The 27,427-nt window shown below is 39.2% G+C and overlaps 1 protein-coding gene, 1 long non-coding RNA gene and 4 other non-coding genes across 6 annotated transcripts in view; 4 read left to right on the forward strand and 2 right to left on the reverse strand.

Moving 5' to 3' along the window:
• DNAJC5B (DnaJ heat shock protein family (Hsp40) member C5 beta) overlaps positions 1-11,945 on the forward strand; it is a 51,473-nt gene extending 39,528 nt beyond the window's left edge. The window contains exon 4 of the mRNA XM_008706736.2: positions 11,414-11,945. Coding sequence (XP_008704958.1) covers positions 11,414-11,508 — 95 coding nt within the window. The 3' untranslated portion in view covers positions 11,509-11,945. The remainder of the gene's footprint in view (positions 1-11,413) is intronic.
• LOC121101744 overlaps positions 1-17,882 on the reverse strand; it is a 112,912-nt gene extending 95,030 nt beyond the window's left edge. Inside the window, exon 1 of the long non-coding RNA XR_005833778.1 lies at positions 17,448-17,882. This is a non-coding gene — a long non-coding RNA (uncharacterized LOC121101744). The remainder of the gene's footprint in view (positions 1-17,447) is intronic.
• A 7,918-nt stretch (positions 17,883-25,800) lies between these two features.
• Positions 25,801-25,873, reverse strand: TRNAR-ACG. Its single transcript has one exon. It is a non-coding gene; the product is annotated as a tRNA-Arg (tRNA).
• A 358-nt stretch (positions 25,874-26,231) lies between these two features.
• TRNAY-GUA lies at positions 26,232-26,324 on the forward strand. The gene is made up of 2 exons: positions 26,232-26,268; positions 26,289-26,324. It is a non-coding gene; the product is annotated as a tRNA-Tyr (tRNA).
• A 523-nt stretch (positions 26,325-26,847) lies between these two features.
• Positions 26,848-26,937, forward strand: TRNAY-GUA. Its single transcript is given in 2 exon segments — positions 26,848-26,884; positions 26,902-26,937. It is a non-coding gene; the product is annotated as a tRNA-Tyr (tRNA).
• Positions 26,938-27,061: 124 nt separating this feature from the next.
• Positions 27,062-27,134, forward strand: TRNAA-AGC. The gene has a single exon. It is a non-coding gene; the product is annotated as a tRNA-Ala (tRNA).
• Positions 27,135-27,427: the final 293 nt, after the last annotated feature.

Consider the following 27,427-nt stretch of genomic DNA (forward strand, 5'->3'; position numbering starts at 1 on the left):
TAGTTTTCAGCATACAGAGATAGTATATGTTTTGTTAAATGGGTACCTAAGTATTTCATTTTGGGGAGAGCTATTGTAAATGGCACCGGTTTTTAATTTGGGTTTCCAATTGTTCATCCCAAGTATTTACAATCATTTTTGTGTATTGACTTTGTATCCTGTGTTCTTGTTAAGCTCACTAATTTGTACTGTTGTGTGTGAATTCTTTGGGATTTTCTATGATGACAATTATGTCATCTGCAAACAGAAATGGTCTTACTTCTTCCATTCCAATCTGCATGCCTTTAAGTTCTTTCTCTTGCTTTATTGCACTGACTAGGATTTCCAACACTTGGTTTATTACTTTGCTATAGTCACCATCTTCAAATTCTTAGCTTTTGAATCAGATACACATTTTCATTTTACATTGGGTTTTGTAGTTATGTAGTCAGTACTGCTGAGATATTTCCCTGTATGGACTACAAATCCTATTTTAAGCTTGACACTCACTGGTAAGGAATAGAACAAAATGCCTCTAAAGTATAATACCCTGCTTTTAGGGAAGACTGAAGCTAACTGAGATGATAAGGTGTGGTGGGGAGAAGCAGGTGGAGCAAGGGTTTTATATTAATTATCAATCTAAATGCTATGCTATGGATTATACTGTGCTTGGAGACCTGGCCAGTATATAAAGATTACAACCAAAAACTTATTTTTCATATGTGAGTATTAATTTCCAAAAAAAGTATGGTTAGCATTTCTTATATTATTCTGAATATAATTTCCAGAAATGCCAAGATAAAAAGTACAATACAGTTAATAAGAGATTATCCTCTCTCCAGAATAAAAGTTACAGCTGCATAATCCTTTTTGCCTCCTTATGCCTAACTAGACTAACAAAGAAGAAAGAACAGGAGCTAACCAGAGGAATATGTTTCTGATTTGAATTCACTGACTAAACACCTCAAACTCTGCTTTTAAGGACACATTATAGAACATCGTACATATCTCTTAATTTATGAAAATCCAAATTTAAAATATCAAACTCTTTTTTTAACCGACTTATTTAAAAAAGCATTAGAAATGTTTTTCACCTACCTTGAGATATTTAATAATTCTAATTTTATATCTAAAGTCTATAATTTTTCTTGAATTTTTAAAAATTAAGTGCATATTTCAAGCATGCCTATTCCTCAACATTGGCCAAAGCCTAAGATATGTTTTGGTGCTGTAAAATAGTACCAGTTTCTGTTTGAGAATAGTGGTATAGGGTAGGATTTGGTAGTAGAAAGGAAAGATTGGCTTTCAACTATGTTAAAGGGTATAATCCAGCTTCTACCCTTACAAAATAAAGGGGAAAGTTCAGTGGCATCTTCAATATTCGCTGGAAATTATAGAACTTATAAATGGATATCCATCTCTTTCCCAAAATAAAGATTTACTCCCAGTGGGATCCTAGTAACACAGGGAAATGCTATTATTCTTATGAATCGACCAGGATCAAATAGAAGAAAGAAAGTGTCTAGGGGGAGACCATCACCCCCTTTTTTTATCTCAGAAAATTTGAAACTTGAAAGGTAAAGGTAATGGACACCAGGTGATTTCCCTTCCTTTCAACTGTTCACAAATTAGAAGTTCCACTTTGTGAATTTTTGAGTGGTATATTTAATACAATCTCAATTAGACCCTATACTCCCTGTTCGCTGAAGACCACAATGAAATCAGAATACTACTAGCCAAGACAACTTTGCAGACCATCTTGAGGTACTCTGCTTCCTAGGACTTTGTATCTACGTGTGTGTGTGTGTGTGTGTGTGTGTGTGTGTGTGTGAGAGAGAGAGAGAGAGAGAGAGAGAGAGAGAGAGAAACAAGATACAGAAGCAAGAGCATAAATGAGAACTAGTTATCTCTAAATACCCTGGCAAAACAAACCAGGAATACAACAGCTAAATCAGGATTTGTTTGTTTGTTTCCATACTGTAGGCAATGGACTGAAAACTCCCAGTTAAATCCTAAAGATGTTTTGTGCAATCATGATTTCCCCATTTTTTCGGAAGGACAGGGAATAAGATATCTAAAGAGAAGAATTTATAGTGTTGACCTTGGATCTAAAAAACATGAAATTCAGTGATAGAAGAATCTGTTGATTGCTTAACTCTTCTTGATACTCACCTGGATAAAACCCAAATAAATTCATAGCCACTGAGTTGAAGAGGCCATATGGCTTGTAATTAGACTCTTGCTCTCAGCCAAGATATTGAGACATTTATTACATTTGCTCTTTAGCATTCCTCACACGTTGCTGCCCAGGAAAAGGGCACAAGGAAGAGATTAAATTCACCTTCCCTCATTTCATCAACCCCCACTCAATCTCCTTCCCTCCAACCAAAAGGAACCTATTTTAAAAATTAATTCAAGGAAAAAAATTCTTGCAATTAATCCAAAGTCCTTTGCTTCTACTTTATGTGAATATATCAAGTGAGCATCACCAAGGCTCTGGGCCAGGGGACTGGGACGAGTGAGTCTGCCCAGAAAGCTACCATAAAAGCAGTTCAAAGTGGATCCAAGTTTTCTTCAATTTTTGCTACCAAGGTTCAGTGCGCAAATTTACTAGACAGGTTTATCAAGATAGTTTTTCCACAGCAAACATTGACTGAGCACTTAATGTTTGTTAGACACTGCAGTAGGAGCTAGAAAAAAAGAAATACCTGGCTCCTGCTATCTTGGATTTTACAATCTAGCAGAGGACATGAGGAGACAAATGTCAAATAATGACACAAAGAGCTAGTTAATTTACAAATATAATAAGCACACCAAAGAAGAGGCACAGGGGCTGTGATAACAAACACGCGGGGGCCTGACTTGTGAGATAGTGTAACAAGGAACAGAAGCAAGAGCATAAATAGGAGCCAGTTATCTCTGAACACCCTGGCAAAGCAAACCAAAGGATGCAGGTAAAGATAGCTTCCCTGAAGAAGTGACATTTAAAGCTGAAGACCTAAAGAATGAGGAGTTAAGGGGTAGGAGATGATGGGGATGGAGAACTCTAAAAGGGATGAATCTTGATACCAGCAAAACATTTGGCACAATATCTCCCTACAACGTACGGATAAGATGGAAAATGATGTTCTCCATGCCAGGTAAAGCAGTTACGGTCATATTGGGCTTTTCTACTGAATAGTTGTATCAAGGAATTGAATGAAGCAGAAATTGTGCAGAGATCATATTTGCAAATAACCTCAAATGGGGTATGTTCAGACAAGGGCTCATACCATCAAAGTGAAATATGATGGCGGAAAAGCAGCTGGAATCCTGAGCAGTTTGCTAAAAAAAAAAAAGAGAGAGAGAGAGAGAAGGAGCAGTAAAATTTAAGTAGTTAAAGGAGGAAATGTGAAAAGGTACAATCCAGCTTATATAGTTATGTATATATTATATAGGTATAACCCAGCTATATCTCAGGAGGCTCTGAGAGAAAAGTACAAAAAAGTAGAGGAGAGGTGAAATTTTATTCAGCCATAAAAAGTAATGAAATACTGAACCATGCTACACTGTGGATGAACCCGGAAACATTATGCTGAATGAAAGAAGCCAGACACAAAAGGACAAATATTTCATGATACCACTTATACGAAATAACCAGAGCAGATAAATCCACTGAGGCAGGAAGTAGATTGATGGTTGCCAGGGTCTGGGGAAGGGAGGAACAGGGAGCGACTGCCTAATGGGTCCGCGTTTCCTTTGGGGGAAATGTTTTGAAATTAGATAAAAGTGGTGAATTATACTAAGTTGTTCACTTTAAAATGATTAATTTTGTGTGAATCTTACCTCAGTTAAAAAATACGTACCATAGAGGAGAAGGGTAGACCAAGATCTAACTAGAGAAAGAAACTAAATACTCTTCCTTCAGAAAAGGAGAAGGTTTTTTGTTCTCCACAAATTCACCCATGGTAGGGAGTGGAGGATACCACAGGCCTAAGCAAGGCATCGAATTCACAAAGTGCGGGGAGATAGGAAAGTTATCAGCCTCTTATGCCAGCCAGCTACTTTGAGAGCAGATACTGCTAGAGGCCACAACCGAGGGCTTGGGAGTCAATTTCATTTATCCTCCAACTTGCTTTTTTCACTCGACATCGTATTTCTGAGATCCATTCACACTGTGACTGTTTTTCGTTCACTTTCACTTCTGTATAATGATCTTCTATGAGAACATACCACCGATTTATTTATCCGTCCTACTGCTAACAGATATTTGGGTAGTTTCCACTTTTTTGCCGTTACAAACAATACTGCTATGAATGTCCTTGTACATGTCTTCTGCTGCATGAGTGCTGGGAGCGAATACCTTAGTCAAAGTGTTTGTACAGGGGCACCTGGGTGGCTCAGTTGGTTAAGCGTCTGCCTTTAGCTCAGATCATGATCCCAGAGTCCTGGGGTCAAGGCCCATGTGGGGCCTCCCTCAGTGGGGAGTCTGCTTCTCCCTCTCTTTCTGCCTCTCCCTCTCCTCAAGCTCTCATTCTCTCAAAATCTTTTTTAAAAAAGCATTTGTACATCTATACCTTATTAGATGATGCCAAGTTGTTCTGCAAAATTGTTGCACTAATTTCCATTCCTGNGGTTAATAAGAGTTGCTCCTGTTCCTCCACATCCTTGCCAACACTTGACATCACCAAACTAACTGTGTGCCAAACCGGTGGGTGGGAAATGGTATACACTGTGGTCCTAATTTTTGTCTCCTTGATTACTAGTAAAGTTGAACATCTTTTCATATGCTTATTATTCATTTGAGTTTCACCTTCTATGAATTGCCTATTCAAATCTTTTGCAGGTCTTTAATTATATCATCTATCTTTTTCTGATTTTTTATATTCAAGTTTTAACTCTTCATTGATTATTTTTTGTTTTTCTTTTTAAATTTTTATTTATTTATTTATTTGACAGAGACAGAGAGAGAGACAGCAAGAGAGGGAACACAACTAGGGGAAGTGACAGAGGGAGAAGCAGGCTTCCCGCAGAGCAGGGAGCCAGATGTGGGGCTCCATCCCAGGACCCTGGGATCATGACCGGAGCCCAAGGCAGACGTCCAACGTCTGAGCCACCCACGCACCCCTTATTGTGTGTGTGTGTTTTTTTAAAATTTATTCTCCCAGTTTATGTCTTGGTGTTTTTCACTCTATGGTGTTTTTTGATACACCAAAGTTCTTAGTTTTAATGTAATAAAATGTCAAACTTTGCCTTTATGTTCAGTGATTTTTGTGTTTCCCTATCCCAAGGGTTCTTCTATATGGTCCTCTCAAGGTTTATAGTCTTGCTTTTCACATTTACATGTTTAATCATCTGGATTGATTTTTACATGTGGTATGATGTATGGTTCCAATTTCATTTCTTTTCCACATAGAAAGCCAATTGTCCCAGCATAGTGATTTCTAGTCTTGGTTTTAGCTTACCTTAAGATTCAATAGATGGATAGAGGAATTTCTGGGCTTTCTTTTCTGGCTCACTGCTGATTTTGTCTATCTGTATACAACACCAGGCCCACTTATGAAAATTCCTAGTACTGTTTAGGCAAGTCTTCCTGCCCTGTTTTTCAGGGCAGTCTTACATATCCTTGGACTTTTGCTTTTCCATATAAATTTTAGAATCAGCTTTGTCAAGTTTTTAAACAAAAGGTATTTAAATAAAACCTTTGAGATCTTGTTTACAATTGCAGTGACTCTGTACATCAATTACACAGTACTGACATTTTTAAAAATGTGTCTTCCAACATGTGACATGACATATCCCTTCATTTATTTAGGTCTTCTTTACTGGTTTTTGCTAAAGATAGATCTTATATATCTTTGGTTACATTTATTCCTGAATACTTTATCCATTTTTATATAGTTATAAATAAATAATATTAGTTTTCTACTTGTTTTTCAGTATATAGAAATGTACTTTTTTTAAACATTGATTTTGAATTAAAGAAACTAGTTAGACTCTCTATTTCCAATTATTTATCTATAAATTCTTCAGGGTTTCTATATAACTTTCTATCATTTGTGAATAGTGATAGTTTTGATTCTTCCTTCCCATCCTTATGATTTTTTTTTCTTCTTTCTTTTTTAAAGATCTTACTTATTTGTCAGAGAGAGAGTGCACGTGCACAAGCAGGGGGGAGCGCAGGCAGAGGGAGAAGCAGGCAGAGGGAGAAGGAGGCTCCCCACTGAGCAAAGAGCCCAGTGTGGGACTTGATCCCAGGGTCCTGGGATCATGACCTGGGCTGAAGGCAGACACACCTAACCAAATGAGCCACCCAGGAGTCCCTTTCTTCTTTCTTGCCTTTCTGTGCTTGCTGAGACTACCCGTAAAATGTTGAAGAGAAGATGCTTTCAAACTTGCATCCTAATTATGAGGCTTGCTGTAGGTTTTTGATTGGGTTAAGAAAATAGTCTTCTATTCCTTTTTTGTTAGAACTTTATCATGAGTGTGAAATTTTATCAAATATTTTTTCTTCACCAATTGAGATGGTCATGATTTTTCTCCCTTAACCTGTTAATATGAAGAATTATAGAAATTGTTTTCCCAATACTAAAACAATCTTGTATTCTTGAGATATACCCAATGCAGTCATGATGTATTAACTATTTTATTTTTTGATGAAATGCGTTTGCTGATATTTTTGTTTTAGATGTTTGTATTTATGTTAATGATTGAGACCGGTCTACAATTTTCCTTTCTCAAATTTTCCTTACAGGGTTCTATAGCAAGATTACGCCTCATGAAATAAATCAGAAACTATTCCTTCTTTTTAAACTTTTCTCAAAGAGTCTATTATTGGATTTGTTTCTTTCTGCAGGATTTTGTAGGACTTTCTGGGCTAATGTGTGATTGTACAAATTTTAAATTACTGATTCAACGTAGTTAACGTTCATAGGCCATTTAGATTTGCTATCTATATTAAAAAATTAGTTCTTCAAAATTTCCTCTTATTACCTTTCATGCATCTATAGGATTTGCATTACTGTCCCATTTTTCATTCTTTATATTGGTTAATTCCACTTCTTTTTTTTAGCCATTCTGTCAGATATTTGAAATTAAAAAATTTTAATAAAATAAAAAATTTTAATTTAATAATGAAATAATTGAAATTTAAAAGTAATTAAATTAATAACTTTTAGGTTTGTTTCTCTTGTATATTTGTTTCTTTTTAATTCTTATTCTTTATAATTTCTCTTAATTTATTGTTAATTTTCTAACTTAATTTTTATACTTTCTAATTTTCAATGCTTCTTTTATGATATTAAGCATTTTAGGCTATAAATTTTCCTGTAAGTACCATTTTAGTGTCACACACGTTTTTATATTGTTCTTATAATCTGACTTCTAAATATTTTCTAATTTCCATTATAATTTTTTCTTTGATCTGTAAGTTAGGCCTATACGTGTCTTAATTTGTAAACCTGTGGGGATTTTTCAGGTTCTTTATTATTGTTTGTGTCTAGCTTAACTGCACTGTGATCAGAAATTACGGAAAGCACGACGCAATAGTTCAAAATATCTTGGGGCTTGCTTTACATTCTAGAACTTAATTTTTAAAAATGTTCCACATTGCTTCAAAAAAATACATTCTGCATTTTTTAGGCTCATTGTTCCATATAGGACTATTAAATAAATCTAATTTATTATACGTACTAGTTTGCTAGGGCTGCTGTTAACCAAGTACTCCAGACAGGGTGGTCTGAACAACAGAAATTTATCCTCCCACAATTCTCAAGGTTAGAAGTCAAAGTTTAAGGTGTCACAGGGTTGACTCCCTCTGAGGCCTCTCTTCTTGGCACATAGATGGCCATTTTCTCCTTATGTCTTCACCTGGTCTTCCCTCTGTGTATCTGTGTCCTAATATCCTCGTCTTACAATGACATCGTTATATTGAATGAATGCCTACCCTGAGGACCTCATTTTAACTTAATTACCTCTTTAAGGACCCTCTCTCCAAATATGATTCGCATTAGAGGTACTGGGGGTTAGAACTTCAACTTATTAGCTGGAGTGGGAAGTGGTGTGTGCGACACAATTTGGTCCACAACATTGTACTTTTCAAATGTTTTATATCCTTAAAGATTTTTTGTTTGCTTCATCAGTCATTTACTGAAAGCAGCATTCAAATCTTCCACCATGATGATGGATTTCTCTATTTTTCTATAAAGTTCTGTCAATTTTGCTTCATGTATTTTTTTTTTTTTAAAGATTTTATTTATTTATTTGACAGAGATAGAGACAGCCAGTGAGAGAGGGAACACAAGCAGGGGGAGTGGGAGAGGAAGAAGCAGGCTCCTAGCAGAGGAGCCTGATGTGGGGCTCGATCCCACAACGCCGGGATCACGCCCTGAGCTGAAGGCAGACACTTAACCGCTGCACCACCCAGGCACCCCTGCTTCATGTATTTTGAATAAGCTATCTTATTAGTGTATTAAGTTTAGAATTTTAATAGCTATTTGGTGAATTGAAAATTATATAGTTACTCTTTAGCTCTATCAATGCTTTTTGTCTTTTATTTTGTCTGTTAAAATATAGTTACATTAGCTTTCTTTTTAGTAGTGTTCGTGTGGTAAAGATGTGTACATCTTTTTACATCTTTTTACTCTTTTTTTGCCCTTATATTTTTGATGTGTATTTTATGAACAACATACGGTGGGGGGGTGGGATTTATTCAGTTTGAGAACATTTTTCTTTTAAATAAGGCATTAAGACCATTTGTATTTATTATAATGATATATTTTGATTTTTTTCCTACTTACTCTTTCATGAGAGCTAGTATAGCACAGTTTTTAAGAGAACAGACTTAAGATATACTGCCTAGGTTTGAATACCAGCTCTATTACTGACTACCTGAGTAACTAGCGCTAGACACTTATAATTAGTTATATTTAGTTATTACTTTATTATTTTCTTAAATTTCACTTTAAACTGACATTTTTTCTTTTTCTTTTTTTCTTTTTAATGATAGAATTTTTTTTCATATTACATATCTTTCCCTCCACCAGTTTGGAAATCATATTCTCTTCCCTGTTCTTTTAGGGTTATCCTAAACATTTATCAAGCATACTTAAGTTATCAAAGTTTAAAATTAATTCTTATCTTTACCTCCTCCTAAACAAGAACTTTGTAACGTTTTAACTCTGGTCACTTCCTTTTTGATTTGTACACTATTCTTTATTCTAGTTTTATCTTAATTTTAAGTCTCCTAAATTATTATTCCTGTATATAGTCAATAATCCCTTATTTTTATTCATATATTTACCATTTTCTTTACTAATCATTCCTTTTTACAGCAAAATTTTCCATCTATTAACACTTACTTTGTGTCTGAATTACATTTTTTAAAATTGAGTCTGTTGGTGGCACAATTTCCATTTTTATTGTCTGAAAATGCCTTTATATCATGGTTTAAAAAAGTAACAGAAAGACAATTTGTAAGCAAACTTAGGTTGATATCTCCTTTTGGCATATTAAAATTATAATTCCATAGTTTTGGGGCTTCCATATTTGCTATTGAGAAATAAGATTGCTGTTAAAACCATTGTCTTTGAGGTGTGTCAGTTAAGCATCCAACTCTTGATTTCAGCTCATGGATTTCGGCTCAGGTCATGATCTCAGGGTTGTAAGACAGAGCCCCCTGTGGAGCCGAACGGTGAGCCACGCATCAGGTTCTGTGCTAGGCATGGAGTCCGCTTAAGTTTCTCTCTCTCTCTCTCTCTCCCTCTGCTCCTCCCCCACCCCTTTCTATAAAAAAAAAAATGTCTTTAGTGTTTTTCAAAGTCATAAGATGTTTTAAATATGAGTTTCTCTTTCATTTATCCTGTCTGGTTCTTGAATCTGTGGATCGATATCTTTCTAGAAAATTCTCAGCCATTAAATCTTCAAATATTGCCTCTAAACTTTTACTTTCTTTATGAAAGTTTTATCAGATACGTTAGACTTTATCATTCTATTCTTCATGTCTTTTAACCTCTTTCACATTTATTTTTGTGTTACTCTGTGTGACACTCTGATTAACCTCCTCAGATCTGTCTTCTACTTCATTAATTCTCTTTAGCTGTTAAACGCATTCATCAGGTTTTAAAATTTTCAGATATTTTGGGGCGCCTGGGTGGCACAGCGGTTAAGCGTCTGCCTTCGGCTCAGGGCGTGATCCCGGCGTTATGGGATCGAGCCCCACATCAGGCTCCTCCGCTATGAGCCTGCTTCTTCCTCTCCCACTCCCCCTGCTTGTGTTCCCTCTCTCACTGGCTGTCTCTATCTCTGTCGAATAAATGAATAAAGTCTTTAAAAAAAAAAAAATTTTTCAGATATTTTGATCTCAAGTTCTTTTGTATTAGTTTCAAAATCCACTTGATCATTTAAACACATCTATTTTTTTTTTAATTCTGTGTCTTAAAATGCAGGATTTCAAGCCTTTCTGGGTCTGATTTGGCCTTCTACTGTTTCTACTAGCTCTCAGTGTGCATTGTTTTTGTCTGTAGTCTTTCACTCTTTCCTTCTCAATATTTCGATCTCTCTCTCTCTCTCTGTTTTTTACTGAGTTCATGTTTCTTACAACTTTTTTGTTATTTTTTGAGGGTCTCTATTTCTCTATCTCTATCTCCCCTATCTCTCTATTCATTTTTACCTTGATTTCATGTGTTTAAGCAATATTTTAGTGATTCTTTGGGGTCTGGGTTGAAAGATGGGGCCATTCTCTTCTGGTAGGTGCTTGGGAGCACATCTTGTACTGGACCATTTTAAACTAAACTATCAGCTTGCAGTTTCTTAGAACATATAGATACTTAAATTTGGTCTGCCAATATGTGTGTTCATTGGCTTACCATTAAATATTTGTAGGGGAGCTCTTTCCTCTTTTATCTCAGCACCAAAACTCAAGACTAACCAATTTCCTTGTAGACTTAGGGGTATGATGATTTAGAGAGTGCATAACCATTTTTGATACTAGCTTTATGTGGGGAGCTTCCTATTAGACTTCATCTAAGCACACTCTGGGCTTTGACCTCTCTCCCAACCAGGGCCATATATGTAATTGTACACTGAACAACTTTAGGGGGCATTTTTAATACAGATATACACTAGGGTCTATATGACACATATGGTGGACCTGTCCTCATTCCCACAAGATGGTGAAAACTAAAGCTCAAGTTCACCAGGTTCAGCAATTGCCTCAAGTTGAAAGCTGGGTTCATTGCTTTAGTTTTATAATTCTATAACTGATGGAACTTAACTGAAGAGTAAAGACAATGCCTCCTCCCTTTTGAAGTCCTTTAAAGGGCAGGCATCCTCAATATCTTATGAAATGAATTGGTTTGCCAATCATCATTTCAATAAAAATATCCACCACTTGCCCCATTAAAGGAAATGTAACATGATCAGAGGGTGTTTATTGCTTTGCTTTGTTTATTTTTAGATGTGGACTTTCCAGTTGTTCTCCAGCCTACAAATGCAAATGAGAAAACACAGCTAATCAGAGAAGGACCTCGAAGTTATTGCACTGACTCTTAATATTGAGACCACTGAGGGTCCACAGTACCCCTTCTTGGTTCAGCCATGTCTCCAGGTGGTCATGGGTGGGGCTGGGTAGGGGGCATGAAATTCTGTGAACTTTTCCACATTCGTATTTTATTTTTTAGGTTAGGGAAAGATGATTGCTACATAATTTTCTCATAATGCAGTCTCACTCTTTGAGTAGAATTCCTAATGAAACACATTCCATTTTGATGAATAAAAGCCTGAAGAGTTGTTTTATGCTCCTTGCATGAAGTAAGATGGTGGCACTGGACAGGCTTTATGAGTCTGCCCTTTATGTGACACAGATCTAATTCCTTGCAGACTAAAGTAGCGTTCCAAACAGAAGCCACTTTTCATCTATTTAACTGAATGCAATATTCCTATCTGCCACAAATATCGTCAGCAAAATATACGTGGAAACTTAAGAGGAATTTTTTGTGTGTGTGGAAAGTTTTCCCTGTCAATATTTAATATGGCTACAGAAATATTTCAAGAGGCAGGAAGAAATTATTAGGTAAAAAAGACAAATCACTTAATTTTAAAGTATATCTTTGAAAGAGTAAAAGCTGTCATTTATTGAAAACTGATGAGTAAAACCAGGAAGAAACAGGTTTTGCGTACTTTCAGACTGGCATAAAGAAACAAAAACAAAATTTCAACCTGGTCAAATGTTATAAATGATCCAGAAAATCATACTGAGCCCAAACCAGCCCCCCAAAATATGTTGACCATTTTTAAGTAAAAACAATTTTTGTACAACTGACCTAGATTAGACAGAGTAAGGGAAAGAAACATATAGGGTAAAAGGTAGAATTCTGAACTCTACAGCCTAACTTTAGATTTAAAGGCATATCATTTACCCCGGTTTTGGTAGGAACAATTACACTGACCAGAAAATGCTCAGCTCTGTGCATGTTGAACAATTAAGCTCAAAGGTCATGTCTGCATTTACTGTTTGATCCTTACATTCATTATGTGGTCAAAGCCATGTCCTAAAGCCATGTTCTAAAATAGTACAGAAAGTGTTTGTTTTTTCTGAGCTCTTGATATAATATTGCAGTTTTCAAGATCTTGTTATGTTTTTATATAATATTGCATGAAATGCCATTTTCTTTTTTGTTTCTTATTCCCACCACCACCAAATTATAGTCAAATGAGCCTAAAATATACATTGTAAATGAAAATTGGTGTTACAGCTCTGACAGTTCTGAAGTCATTAAAACTCTGCTTTAAGTTTTTGAGTTATTGGAATTTTTTTAAATCGACAATCAACTAGGAAAAGCCCTGGTTGGAAAGTTAGGAAATCTGGTTCTAATCTAAACTCTCACTACCTAGCCCTGTGACCAAGTGAGATGAGAATTATATGGCTAATTGCTCTATGACTCCATTTTCCTATTTGCTCTGACCACCTTCCAAGTTGCTATGAGACAAGATGAAATAGCTGAGGTAAAATCACTCTACAAAGTCAAGTGTTTGACAAATATGAGGTGGATTTACATGAATTTGTATATGTCTAGACACAAATATAATGTGACTCCTTATGTGGGTAACTCTTACCCAACAAAGCCCATGAAGATACCTAGTACGAACAGTGACCAGCAAGTGCCCGGAACTCTGTATTCAACAAACAAGTGCTACTTTCCATTTGAAGGGAACGTAAGATAAATAGCCCTGTCTGTGGATAATTTGAGCCACTACATTTCCTTCCTGGAGTCTTTTTAAGCAAAAAGGTCAGGCCTATTTTTGAACTGCAACCTGTAAATCACAAAGTTCCTTTTTCTCTCCCAGACCTCATTTCTCTTGCATGGAATTTTTTACTTCTACTCCCAGCTTGTCCAGAGAGCTGGTACAAGAGTAGAAAATGAGAACAGGGCATGAATCAGAATCAGATGGTGGAATTAAGTTCATAAAGGGGTTCTTGTTAATGTTCCCCACAAAGGGCTAATTACTGGTTACAGTGATATGTGGGAAATGTTAAGGACATGAATGTGTATGAATGAGGAAATGAATCTACAGAATGCCCCTTAGCTACATAGAAACAAGGATCAACTCTTCATCTGAGGAGAGGCCACTCAGGCATCATGTGGGGGTCAACAGAAGCTGCCATCCAGAGTCACCTGTGGTTATTCTGAATCCATAAGCATCCTAGCAGAGAAGCACCAAGAAGAAACATGCTCACCATGAACCAGCACTTCAATGGCTTACCACCTAGTCCTGGGCTTTAGGTTACCAGAGCAAGGGATTTTGTGTAAGGTTTCAAAGTCATCCATTAATTTTTTGCTGTTTTACATATGAACATAATTCAAAAATGTATGCATTTTTCTTTACCAAAATACACAGGGTAATTCTTTGAGAATAAATGACATTCTTATTTCTACATTTTAAATGGTATGGATGCTGAAACGCATTTGATGTTTCCTAGCCTGGAAATACACACCCACCTGGTCGTGCACTGTTTGATTTTTTGAACTACACAGAGGGTTCCAATTAGGGCTACATAATCTTTGTGGCTGGCACAATGATGCCCCCTCTAAGATTTACTTATTCTAATTACCAGAACCAGTAACTATATCACCTTTTGTGGCAAAAGGCACTTTGCAGATTGTTAAGGATTCTGAGATAGGGAGATTATCCTGGATTATCCAAGTGGGCATGATCTAATCACATGGCTCCTCAAAAATGGAGAACCTTTCCTGGCTGAGAGAGATGTGACCATAGGAGAATGGCCAGAGATATGCTTTGAAGTTAGAGGAGGAAAGGGGCCATAAACCAAGGTATGCCGGCAACCTCTAAAAGCTGGAAAACTGAAATGGATTCTGCTCTAGAGCCTCCAAAAAAGGCAATGCAGCCCTGCCACCACCTTGATTTTTGCCCGGTGACGCCCATGTCAAACTTGTGGCCTTCAGATTGTACGAGTTTAACAGTGAGTCAGTGCACCTCACTTGTTTATTGCCCTCACTCCTTATTCTAGATTTGGTGGGTTTTTTTTCATTCCTTTATCCTGAGCGTCTAACTTCATTTTCTCCTCTGTCCCTTCCTTTCCCTGTTTCTCAGTACTCCATCTCCTTCCTTGTTCTCCCTTCTCCCACTCCTACCTTTCTTCCAGTTGACCCTCACCCCTCTGTTTTAGAGTCCTAATCTCTCTGCTGGCCACTATCAACTCCATCTCTGCATTTACTGGTCTTTTACATAAACTGAACTATCGTAAATCTACCCCCAACGAGTGGGGCAAGGAGAGAGAGCAAATCCAGGTAACAATATTCTTAAAGGAAATTCGAGAACAAATAATCATGATGCTAACAGGCCAAAGGGGAACAGATGTATTTTTCAAACAATTCTGAGTGCATTAACAAACAGAAATAATTCCTATTGACCACATTCATTATTTGAATGCACGGCAAGGTAATTCGAGACATTAATTTTGTTTTGTCCTTAGTCAGACTCAAAGGAATGAGGGCTCTCCTTCTGAAATTCATCTTTAAAAGGTCACTTCCCTGTTACCATGACCTTGGAGGATAAAAACAAAGGTAGACACCTGGAAAACCACCACCCAGGCTTTTGTTTGGGTGCTTGGGCTGTTAGAAGGGCTGTTAGAAAGATATACGCTGAAATTTGAGGAAGAGAAGTAGCCCCAACATGAGGGACCTCTAGATTAAAGATGGGTTTGGGAGTTTTGGGGGGACTTCCCAGAGTACCCCAGACTTGTGTCTCTGTTAGAGTAGGCGCTTAGTTAGATTCTAACAGGACATCTGAAGCCCAGCAATGAGGAAGCCATGGCCAGCTATCAAGAAAGTCAGAGGCCTGTCCTGGCAGCATTTCACAAGAAACCAGATCAAACCATGCAGGCCCAAGGTAGTGGGTGCCATGACAGGAAACTCCTGATCAAATAAGGAAGAAAAGGCCAAAGCACTGCTTCCAAGAAATCCCTGCCCCAAGTAAGGAATATTTCACTCCCTAGTTTGCAACCATTAATAAAAGATAGAAACCCAAACCCCAGGGTGTGAAGCTCTCTCTTCAGGTCACCTGCTCTAACACCTGGAGAATATACTTGAGCTTTAATAAACTTTCCCACTTGTGTCACTCATCCACTGTGTTGTGTCTGTCCTTGAACTCTTTCTCATGAGGAGACCAAGAATCTTCAGCATCACCTTTGTGATGGGTTGGGTCAAGGCCCACGGGCCCAGGGTCTCCCCAGTTCACTGGCAACATGCCCGCAGGGGAGAGCCCCTCTGATGGGATAGCACTTGAATGCCTGGTGACAAAATTAAATCTTGGCTCCTTGCCATAACAAAAGATTACCGTACCTACACCTGGCCCCTCAAAGGAACCATGTAGGGTTGGACACAGAGCAACCAGGAGCTGGACTAAGATGAGGGTCTGGAAACGTACTTGGAGGAGGAAGACAGAAACCCTGAGGACCCCATACATCCTTAGGAAGTGGGGGGAAGGGCTGACTCTCAAAATGTGGCTGAGGTGAAATTTCTCACTACCTCGTTAAACTTCAGCTCTGAGTCAGGATTAAATTAATTTAGAACATATAATGTATTTAGACCATGAAGAGACTTCACCAAGATCTTTTCTCAAATGTCACTTCTTCATAGCCTTTTCTAGACCATCCTGCCTAGAACTGTATCCCACCCCAAGCTTCCTATTCTATAATTTTTTCCTTAGTACCTTTCACTAACCTACTTTTTAATCTTGCTTATTGTCTGTCTCCCACACCATGAAGGCAAAGATTTTTAGCTGTTTTTGTGTCCTGCTGAATCCCCAGTGCTTAAAAGAATGCCTGACACATGACAGACAGCCTGGGAATATTTGTTAAGTGAGTAAATGTTTAACCTGTGTCACAGAAGAGAGAAATTCCTACCTGCTAGAAATGCAAAGGCTGCTAGAATCGTTAGTTTTTAGGGAGGTTTAGTATATTTTTTGCATATTAATATGAACAATTTAATATAAAAGTAATGGTAGCTTGGCACCCAATCAAGCCTCTGACCCAATTACAGAGTTATCTTTTTTTTTTTTTTTTAAGATTTTATTTATTTATTTGACAGAGATAGAGACAGCCAGTGAGAGAGGGAACACAAGCAGAGGGAGTGGGAGAGGAAGAAGCAGGCTCCCAGCGGGGGAGCCTGATGTGGGGCTCGATCCCATAACGCCATGCCCTGAGCCGAAGGCAGACGCTTAACCACTGTGCCACCCAGGCGCCCCCAGAGTTATCTTTTTAACAAATTTCAGCACCTGCCCTCCCTTACTCCTCATTGATATGAAGGCAAATCCACCTCCAGAGCAGCAGTCCTCCTTCAATGAAGAAAAACCTTTATTTGAGAAACACAGTCCTCCTCTCCAAAACCCCTCTTTTTCCAGCCTGCACTCCTCCTAAGAACCTAAATAACATTTACCTGTTTATTAGTTCTGAGCAGTTCTAGACTACAAAGGGCCAGAAATTTAGATTAAATCATGTATAACCAGTTTCTGTATAATAAAGCCATTTCCAAACTGCAGAGGGCTCAAATTAGCAGTGCTTTGCCCAATGACATCTTAGAGTCAGAGTTTACATCTGTGTTTTGGGCAGTGCTAAAAACGAAGTAGGAGCTAATGAATACCTGTTGATTAATTGATTCATTCTTACAACATATACCATTTCTGAGAAAAGCCTTTCTCCAAAAAGAGACCTAAACATGCTCGGTGTCAAATGAATGGGAGTGATACAACTTTCTGGAATGTTCACGCTGTTCAGGGCTGTCCCCAAGAAGCAAAACTAAATTCCCAGAATCAAAGCGACAGTAACAGTACAGCAGTTAACACATTCTGCTCGTTGCTGGGGCTGCCAACCCAGCTTTCTAATAGCTGCAAATCTTATCATCAACTTCTTCAATGCCTGAGAGCCCCTCAGGCACATCCTTGTTCCCAGGCCCAGGAAGAGGGGATCTTACCTGGTGAAGGTTTTATCCTTCTCAGTAAGCTGCTCTAGTACCCAAATAATCTCCACTCCTGAAATGTGGTCCAGATTCATCTCTTCTCAGAGATCTACAATGCACTTCCTTTTCTGGTGAAAAATAATTGGGGGAAAATTTTAGTGCAGATTTCCACTTTGGGAATGAAATTCCAAAATTTTCTTTAATTTTTTTTTTTTTTTTTTAGAATGATCTATTCAGGCATGTATACATTAGCTATTTACCGAACTGGCATTTTTCAGGATTATTTTTTATAATTGCAGAAAGCAATATTTCAAAGCTAACCTAGGTTTAAAAGAAACAGATGAAAGCTCTCAGGAACTGAAACATACAATCAATATATAGATTAACTTAGTAGCATAACAGTTTTATATAAAATGCCTTCATTTCAAAAGTTTCTTTATTGTATTTAGCATGAAATTTATTTTTGTAAGATTTTTGTATTTATTCATTTGAGAGAGAGCACCTACTTGCAGGGGGGAGGGTCAGAGGGAGAGGGAGAAGCAGACTCCCCCCTGACATGGGGCTTGATTCCAGGACCCACCCCCCCAATCATGACCTGGGCCGAAGCCAGCCACTTAACTGAGCCACCCAGGCGCCCCTGGGATTTATTTCTTAAGCACAACATATAGCATACTCAGAAAGTAAAATTTTAGCTACCAAAACCTGAAAGATACAGGTTATTCTGAATAAGAGGGTAAAGTTTCAATAGAAAATACAAAGGATTCACTTCACTGCTTGTCTTCTGCTTTTCTTTGTTCTCTCTTCTCTAGCACATCCCTCCCCCAGACTAAAGGATTCAAAAGGAAGTGGGAAGTGATGGTTTTTAGGATCATAGGAGCATTGGTATTTGAACAAGATTATTTATTTTTTTCATGAATTAAAAATAAATCTGTCAAATGAACAGTAATAATCAATAGTCCTAGTGCTTAGTACCTGGCACTGCCCGAAGAGCTTATTAGCTTTATATATTTTATATTTATATATTCACTTAATATACTATCTGTGGGACAAGTACCATCAGCATTATCACTCCCCATTTCCAGACTAACAAACTAAACCACAGAAAGTTTAAGTAACTCAGCCAAGATCCCCCAGCTACTAAGGGGTAGAGCAGGCCAGTCCTCAAATCCATGGTATTAACAGCTGCACTATTATTGCCTCTCCGTGGTGATCTTATATTTCCAACTACATTTGTCCTTCCTGAAAACTAACCCTCTCCACATCCCTGCTCAACTCCTTCCCAGAGTTCTCTTATTTTCAAAAGAATACTCACTCCATTTATTATATACCTTTCCTCTTTAGCTGCCCTTTGTAGTTTAAGATTCCTCTAGGTATTCACCCTTTCTTAATTCTCAGTGCCTTCCTCAAAAGCAAATCCTCAAAGACTCAAAACGCCCAGATTTGAAAGAGCAAATTCCCAAACACTTCCTCTGTCTCTGCTTCCTCTTCCCTCCCCCTCCTCCCTGCAGCATTTCTTTACTTGAGAAGCCTGTGTGGCCTTTGTAGCTGTCTGCCACCTTCCCTTGTCTGGCCAATGAATAACTGCAACATTAATCAAATGAGTGAAAAGCTGGATTTTCATTTTCATTTTAAAAGTGATTCTAGAATAGTTGATATTAGTAAACAATCCCGACTAAAAATTCTGGTAAATAGCAAACATATATAGGACACTTACTATGTGCCAGACACTATTCTAAGTGCTCGATATAGATTACTTCATTTAAGCCTCACAGCAAACCTATGAAGTTGGTACTATTATTTCTCATTTCACAGATGGGAAAATTGGAGCTGTTAATTAACCTGTAACTTTAATAACATGACAACCAGCATTTGGATTCAGGTAGTCCAGCTCTAGCGTCTGTCTGCTTAATTACTACACCACCCTGGCACCGTAAGACATTTGAATTCTGTAAAGTTAGATACAACTACTTATTTAATATCAAAACAGGGCTTATACTCAATATACTTGAATTTGTCCCTCCCCCACTAAAAGTGAATACCATAGGTCTATAAATCCAAGTTAATACATTCTATTCCATTATTCCGATTCCATAAGGTGGGGATGAGAACATTTGCTATTATATATAAAAATAAGGCATTTCAATATCACTCACACAATAGGATGTATAACCTTTTCATGACTTTATCTATTCATAATAAAAGTGAAATTATACTCAATTTCTCCATTCTACAAAATAAGGTACAAGTTATGAAGTTTCTATTAGTAAAAATACACCATTATTTTTGTCAGATGTCTAAATTAGCAATCCTTTATTATTTCTTCATAGGAAATACAACTTGGCAAACGAATACTTTCTAAAGGAACTGGAACTTTGTCTCCCACCATTTAAAATAAATGCATGTCTGTGTGTTTTGCAGCAATTTATTTTGTTTCTGGGAGTCTATGTCAATTTGCCATTGTGAAAAGCACAGTACCCTCCACACTCTGGATATTTTTTCCTTTGGCATCACCACTGTTGAGCCTACTCTATATATATCATTTATTGTCAACTTACTGTCTGTCTGTCCTTCAAAATGTGTGTTCCATTAGAGTAGAAATTTGTGGATTTTTTGCTTACTGCTGCATCTCCAGCACTAGAACATATGTATCTGGCACATAGTAGAGACTCAATAAATGTTTAGTAAAGGAATAAAGATGAATCTCTGAAGAAAATCTCCCTGCAACATCTTTTCCCAGCCCCAGCCATCACCACCCCGCCCCCAAACCATACCTTTGGGAAAGATACCATATGAACAACATGACAGTTCTACTTTTCCTGAGTGGGAAAGACTGCAGATGAACTTGAGGTCTTATGGAGCCCTGGGAATTGGATAGGTCAGTCTTGCAATCTCCCTGTAGTACAAATGGTTCCTATTAACCTCCTAAATGGAGGTAGGGGGCTGAGGGCTAGTCTCATTAAGATCTTTTGACATAGTGATTCTTCATATAATTCAAGATTTAATTTGGCCTGATAATACTATTAATCCTCATTATTCAGATTCCATATTTTGCAAATTTCCCTACTTGCTAAAATTTATTTCATGGTCATTAACCAATAATATATCTTAAATAAGGTATCTACACAGTAACCCATAAAACACATACTGATCTCTTAAGAAAAATGTTGTGAGCGGAGGCCCACAGGAACTTAACCTTGGATTTCCCCTAGGAGCAATGGTTCAGTCTTCACTAAACCACTGTTTATGGTGACTGTTATAGAACCTAACTATCGCAAAGAACACAAATCCACTGCATCTCCCCCAGAGTTCTCCAGAATGGTTTCCTTTCTGACCTTGGAAATGCTATCTCTGCGGTTTCTTGCAACAAGCAAATGTTCTCATTCCAATCTTCTGGAATCCTTCTTGGAGACAGTACACGTTTACAGAAGGCCGTGGATGAGCACTGAGTAAACCTGAGTTCAGCCCTGCTCCTCCAATCTGGAGAATTATCCTGAAGAAATTATTTAACATTTCTTGGTAGAGCTTCCTGACCTGTGGAATGGTGTCCTCATCTGAAAGGAAGAACTTGAAAGTTCTTTCATGTGCCTATGTGTGAAGTATTTTCAAGCTGAACAATGTTTTCTTCCTTCAGATCTCAGGATAGTGTGAATAACTTTTACGGAGCACCACTGTTAGTTAACAAATCTTAGGAATTTGATCTTTGAATTCTAGAGATAAGAAGAGAGTTCCCTTTAATAAATGGAACACTGCTACTCCCAGAATGTCCTGGTCATTGCCTAACTTCAGAATTGGCCTTTTGACCTCCTTCCTCCTAGGAAGCAGTCCAGCAGTCCAGTCTCTCTAACTCAGCTGTCCAACTGAGGACAGGAAGACCAACTAGTGCTAAGGAGAATCCTAGCTGGTGATTTAGGAGATCTGAGATCTCATCTGCCATTACTCAACTCTGTTCCTGAAAGTCAGTCATTTCATATCTTTGGTTATCAGTTCCTTCACTTCCAATCCATTTTTATTAGATGACAATTACGAAACTGTCTGCCCCACACGTTATATAAAATTACTTGCATACAGTTAAACAAAAATGCAAATACCAAAGAATGCAGAAAAGAAAGCAAATTTCTTTTTCCTCACCAATCCTGTATTAGTTTCCTAGGGCTGCCTCAAAAAATACCATAGACTGCATGTCTTAAACAACAGGAATGTATTTTCTCACAGTTGTGGAGGCTAGAAGTCCAAGATCAAGGTTTCAGCAGGTTTGATTACTTCTGAGGCCTCTCTCCTCGGCTTACAGATGGCCACCTTCTTGCTGTGTATTCACATGGTTGTCTCTCCATTCTTGCAAATGTCTGGTGTTTCCCTCTGTGTCCTAGTCTCTTATAAGAACAGTAGTCATATTGGATAAGGGCCCACCCTAATGACCTCATTTAAATCTAATTACCTTTTTAAAGGTCCCTATGTCCAGATACAGTCACATTCTGAGGTACTGGGGGTTAGGGCTTCAGTAATAGAATTTGGAGATGGGTATGGGAAAATTAGTCCATAATATATTCCATCAACCTCTCAAAATTGTACCACATTTTAGTTTGCTTTATATTTGGACCATGAATTCTTTATAAAGCTCTTTGTATTTTTTTTTTCCAGAAATTTCTAATTATCTTTGGCTTGCAAAAATGACATGCTTTACAGTATCTCTAAAGTCTTCCTGGTCCTTAATGACTTAACTATTGTGAAAGAATCCACCTTCTTCTCGAAAGATCATCTTCTTAGAGTCCCCTGACCCTTTTGGTTTTTTCCTAATTTGTCCTGATTGCTTTTTTGCCTGCTGCATCACTGCCAACCTGGGACTTGAGTTCCTTGCTTGGTTCCCTTTTTTCTTAAATCCTATGTTCTCCTCTTTCTTGTATTCTTCCCCCCCACCCTTTGTTGTTGTCAGCTTTTGCTTCCTACAGAACACCATCAGTATAACATCTTCAAGGAATGTTTATCTTCTGTCTCACAAAAGAATCATAGGATTTAAATTTTATGACACCTCACAAGTGTGACCTATTTGTTCTCATAGATGATTGCTACCTTGATTGATTATACAATTCTGGGTTCAAAATTATTTCCCCACAGAACTTCAAGGGTCTTGCTCTACTGTGTTCTAGCATCCATCATTGCTGAGAAGCCTGATTATAATCTGATTCTCGTTCCTTTGTAGCTAGCCTGTTTGTTGTCCCCATCTCTGAAAGCCTTTAGGGTTTCATCTTTATCCTCAAAGATTTTACATTTCACTAGGCTGTCCAGGCATGGTTGTTTTTCATTCATTATATTTGGATGGCACTTTTGATCTGATGACTAATGTCTTTCTTCCACTCCTTCCCATGCGTTTTCTCTACTTTCTCTTTCTGGAACTCAAAAGCCTTGTGTCTTCTGGGCCTATCCCCCATGCTTTTATATTTTCTGCTCTCTATATTTTTGTTTCCTGGCAGGTGTTTTCCATTCTATCTTCTATATCTCCAAATTTGATCTTTAGCCCTGACCAATATGTTATTTTGCACTTTGGCAAACTCTTTTAGTTTTCAAGAACTCAACTATTTTCTCATTGCTCCTTTTTTAATATCACCTTCTACTGGTTTTTATTACTGTAATAGCCTCTTAGATGTCCCTAAGGATATCAATTAGCAATTCAAAAACAGTTCTGTACTATTTCTTGCATTATCTGTTTCCTTTTGAATCAGTTGTCGTGTATTTATCTTGGATTTTCTTTTTTAAGTTGTTTCCTCTCAAATGTCTGGTAGATATTTGTTCATATTCATGAATAAAGGACTACACTGGTTTGTGTCTGTAAAATGGCTGGTCCTACAGACATGCAGGCTTTTACATTAATGGTGCACAAGAGGAAATAGCCACGCTGCCCTCAGATCCCCCAAACTACTAACTCAAGGAGAGTTGCACTCTGAGAATGGGGTGGGGTGGCTTTTCTTTCTCTCCATGTCAATTATTATTAGGCTCTACTCTGCCACTCTCCCCAGCCTTATCTACTCTGCTTAAGCAGTTCTCCAGGCAGCTCCACCTGGGACAAATACACCAGCAGCTGCAAAACGTTGTGGGCCTTTTGACCCTTGTACGGTTACCTTTGTGCCTGGAGCTTCTTGAGAGCTCCACGGGGAGAATAGTTCTGTCTGCTAGCTTCTAGAATGTGTACTCTGAGCTGTGTGTTTCTCCATCCTGGCTTATGTGTCTACATAACCTCTTTTGCATTCCACATCCCAGAAATTATTTAAAATCTCAGGTTAGCTCATTGTAACTACCGTTGTCTTTCATGCTGCGTTGACTTTTTTTCTTTTTATCTTTATTAGCTTTTCACTGGAATCTCAGGAAGAAGGAGTGCAATATGTGCCCAACTATATGCCTATAGGTGAGCTAGCCTTGAGGGCTGCATGTAATCCTGACCCCTGGACACAGTTCGGGGATTAAGGGTGAGCATCTAACTGAGGCCAGAACAACGAACGGTTTTGCAGTCAGGATTGAGAAAGAGAAAGGAGTCTCCGGTTGATAGACATCTTAGTCTATTTAAGCTGCTGTAACGACATACCCCAGACTGGGTAGCTTATAAACAATAGATAATTTTGTTTCTCACAGTTTTGGAGGCTGGAAATCCAAGACCAGGACGCCAGCACGATCAGGTTCTGGTGAAGACCCTCTTCCAAGGTTGCAGGCTGCTGAACTTCTATCTCACGGCGCCCACCCAGTGGAGGGGAGGGGAGATTTCTCAGATGCCTCCTTTTTAAGGGCACTCTCCACCTTCTTGTCCTAATTACCCCTCACAGGCCCCACCTGCTAATACCATCACCTTGAGCATTAGGTTTTCAACATGAATTTGGCTGTGTGGCAGGGAAAGATACAAACAGTTGATCTACAGCAATAGATTGTGAGGGGAAACCATCAGGAATTTGGGGGGGGGGGTAGCACCGTGTTGCCAACTGTGAGCACTAGAGAAATACAGAGAGGCACCGAGAGAAAAACCTTAGGGAAGCCCAGTTACATTTCCTTCTTGGGTTCCCATCGTAATAATTGTCTGTCTGATTTACATTAGCTCTGTGTGAATTTCTGTCACAGTAAGAGAGCCAGAAATCACACACCATCTTGGTCCTCTTGGAGGGTGTTACTTTGGCTGGCTGCTGGGGAAAAAGCACAAGAAGGAGATAGACCAGGAAGCCCGAGTTTCTCCCACAGTGCGATGATGGCCATGTCCTTAACCTCTGCAAATAATAAACCCCTTGTAAAGTGAGGAGAAAGTAGGAATAAGATGGAGGCTCTTTCCTTGTAGTCTAATTTTAAAGGTTCTGTCAACAAACTTGGGGGAAGAGGTGCAATATATGTCCCCAACTTCCCACAGAGGTAATTTTTTTTAATTCTAAAGAAACACTATGTAACTTTAAACATGTATCAGCTTGCTACATTCAAAAATGGCAAAATGTTCACTGGGAAACAAAAATAAAACCCACCATCATTTTGTTCAAATGGTCTGTACTTGTGTCCCTGGATCCCCCAATTTTTAGCTTCTTTAACCGTTTGTATAGCCTTAAGGAAGCTGCTTTCCCACTTAAAGACTAGTCCTTTCCCCCAACTCCACTTTTTCTCTTCCCTAATTTATCTCTTCCCCTATTTCACATTTTATTAAAGCTTTTACTTTTGGGAATTGCTGTCTTACCTTTAAGAGATTTAAGAAATAATTCTAAACTACTCCCCACAAATAAGATCAATAACTTCAAAATAAAAACTCAATTTGTTCAAACCCACATTACACCCTCTTGGTTAAAAGACCCTTGAGGGCAGAACCCAAGTCACTAGATGGTTTTTACCCTGTGCTTACAACCGAGGAGGGGCTCAGAACCCTTAAGATGAAATGTAAAACAGGAACAGGATCAAAAAGACATCGTAAATAACCTTAACTTTCTTTCCTCTGCCATGTCGGGGATGTGCGTGGGCACTTTCTCTAGTGACTCAGTGACTTTAGTCTTCAACTATCTTCAGAGACCCGAAGAAGGAAGCAGCAGCAGAAGCAGCCTTGGGATTTCAACCAGCTTCATCACGGGGACTGCAGGCTTCACTTCCCGGCTCCCTCACCTGGCTTCCCACCTGGAGCCTCTGAGCCGCTCACCCCCCAGCTTTTCCCAGCCGGGGCCGCAACGCTCTCGGGGGCGGCCTGGGGCGCGGCCGCCGCAGCGTCTCGTTAATGCTCGAGAGTTCGAAGGGGTGGTACTGGTACCGACGCGCAACAGCTTTCTGAACTCAAAGTGCGATAAAATACTTCTGGCATTTGTGATTTGATGAACCCTTAAGAAGTAATAATCTTTGGTTTTTAAAATCTATTGTAACAAAAACCCGAGCCAGGCAGGAGTCGAACCTACAATCTTCTGATCCGTAGTCAGACGCGTTATCCATTGCGCCACTGGCCCTCCACACGAAGAGAAACTGAGGGGATGTACAGATTACAGAGTGGTAAGGCCACACTCGACAATCACCCCAGCGCAGGGTAGTACAGGAAAAGCAAAGGAACGTGGCGTCGGATTCTCTGAGCCTCAGCACCCCCAGCCCTAGACACACAAGAAAGGGGCCTCTTTCCTCGGTGGGTCAGGGTCCCACGAGGTGGAGCCGGGTTGTCTTTCTGCGCACGCGTGAAACAATTCACAGGCTTTCGCTCCCTTCCCCGCCCCGTTCCTCAATTACGCATGCTCTATTCGACTTCTAACCGGCGGCTGTACTTACTCGAGTTCCTGAGTTTGAATCTCAAGGGGCACAAAAAGTTTGCCCGTCCCTTCGATAGCTCAGCTGGTAGAGCGGAGGACTGTAGCTGACTTCCTGGCGAGAGACATCCTTAGGTCGCTGGTTCGATTCCGGCTCGAAGGAGACAACATGCTCTTTTTTTTGTTTTGTTTTTTTTAATACCAACTTTGTATGATTTACGGCCCGTTCCACGGGTCCCCTTCCCTAATACACATAACATTCCAACGAACAGTTGGAAATGCTTGCGCTTTCGCTCCAGTTTTGGCCTACGGCGGTACCCCCCGTGTGAAATCTTTTGTGAATCACCCTAACCTGCGGTCCTAGTAAACGCCGAAGTGAGTCTGCGCTCGGCGGGGCGGCTGCTGGGCCACACGGCCTTCTGCTTGTCTCTAAACCGTCTTCGGCGTTTCGCGAGTCCCCTGGGCACAGAGAAAAGCCCCGAGCCAGCCGCTGGCCCTTTTCCTCAGAGCTCTGGAGAGCGGGCACCGCGAGCGCTCGTTCCAGCTGCCGTGAGGAGACGGGGTTTCGCTAGAAGGATACCTTATGGTCAACAAACCTGGGAGTCACAAAAGAAACGCGGTGGAAACCACACGAACCTTAGAGAGTAAGAATTATGAAGTAAAGTCGACGCCCCGCCATCCCGCTCCCTTCGATAGCTCAGCTGGTAGAGCGGAGGACTGTAGGCGCTGTGCCCGTGGCCATCCTTAGGTCGCTGGTTCGATTCCGGCTCGAAGGAGAGAGGTTGCTAATTTTGCTATTTTGGCCTTAGCTGTAAGGCTTGATCAAGAAAAATATAGTTTCCGTTTCTAAATGCTCTGACCTCTCTCTAGTGGAAGAGATAACCAGCCGTGCCCAGCGGTGGGGGATTAGCTCAAATGGTAGAGCGCTCGCTTAGCATGCGAGAGGTAGCGGGATCGATGCCCGCATCCTCCAGTTCTTTTCTCTTCCCCCTGCAGTAGTTTTTCTTTTGATTCTCATTCAATTCGAAGTAGAACTTGAAGTCAGCCATCGGACAAGCGAGAGGTGGGACGAGCTTGAGGTTACCGCTCCCTAAAACTTCCCAGACAGGGGATAATGGGTGCTGATAGTTTATTCTCACAACTTAAAAATCTTAGACCCATTTACTTTGGGAAGTTCACCAAACTGGTTCTTTTTCTGTCCAAAAACGGCTACGGATTGCAGTTAACATCTGTGCCCCTCTCTGTGATTTGTGATTGTTCGCTGCA

This window comes from Ursus maritimus, unplaced genomic scaffold, assembly GCF_017311325.1.
Source record: "Ursus maritimus isolate PB19 unplaced genomic scaffold, ASM1731132v1 scaffold_9, whole genome shotgun sequence".
Lineage (NCBI taxonomy): Eukaryota > Metazoa > Chordata > Mammalia > Carnivora > Ursidae > Ursus > Ursus maritimus.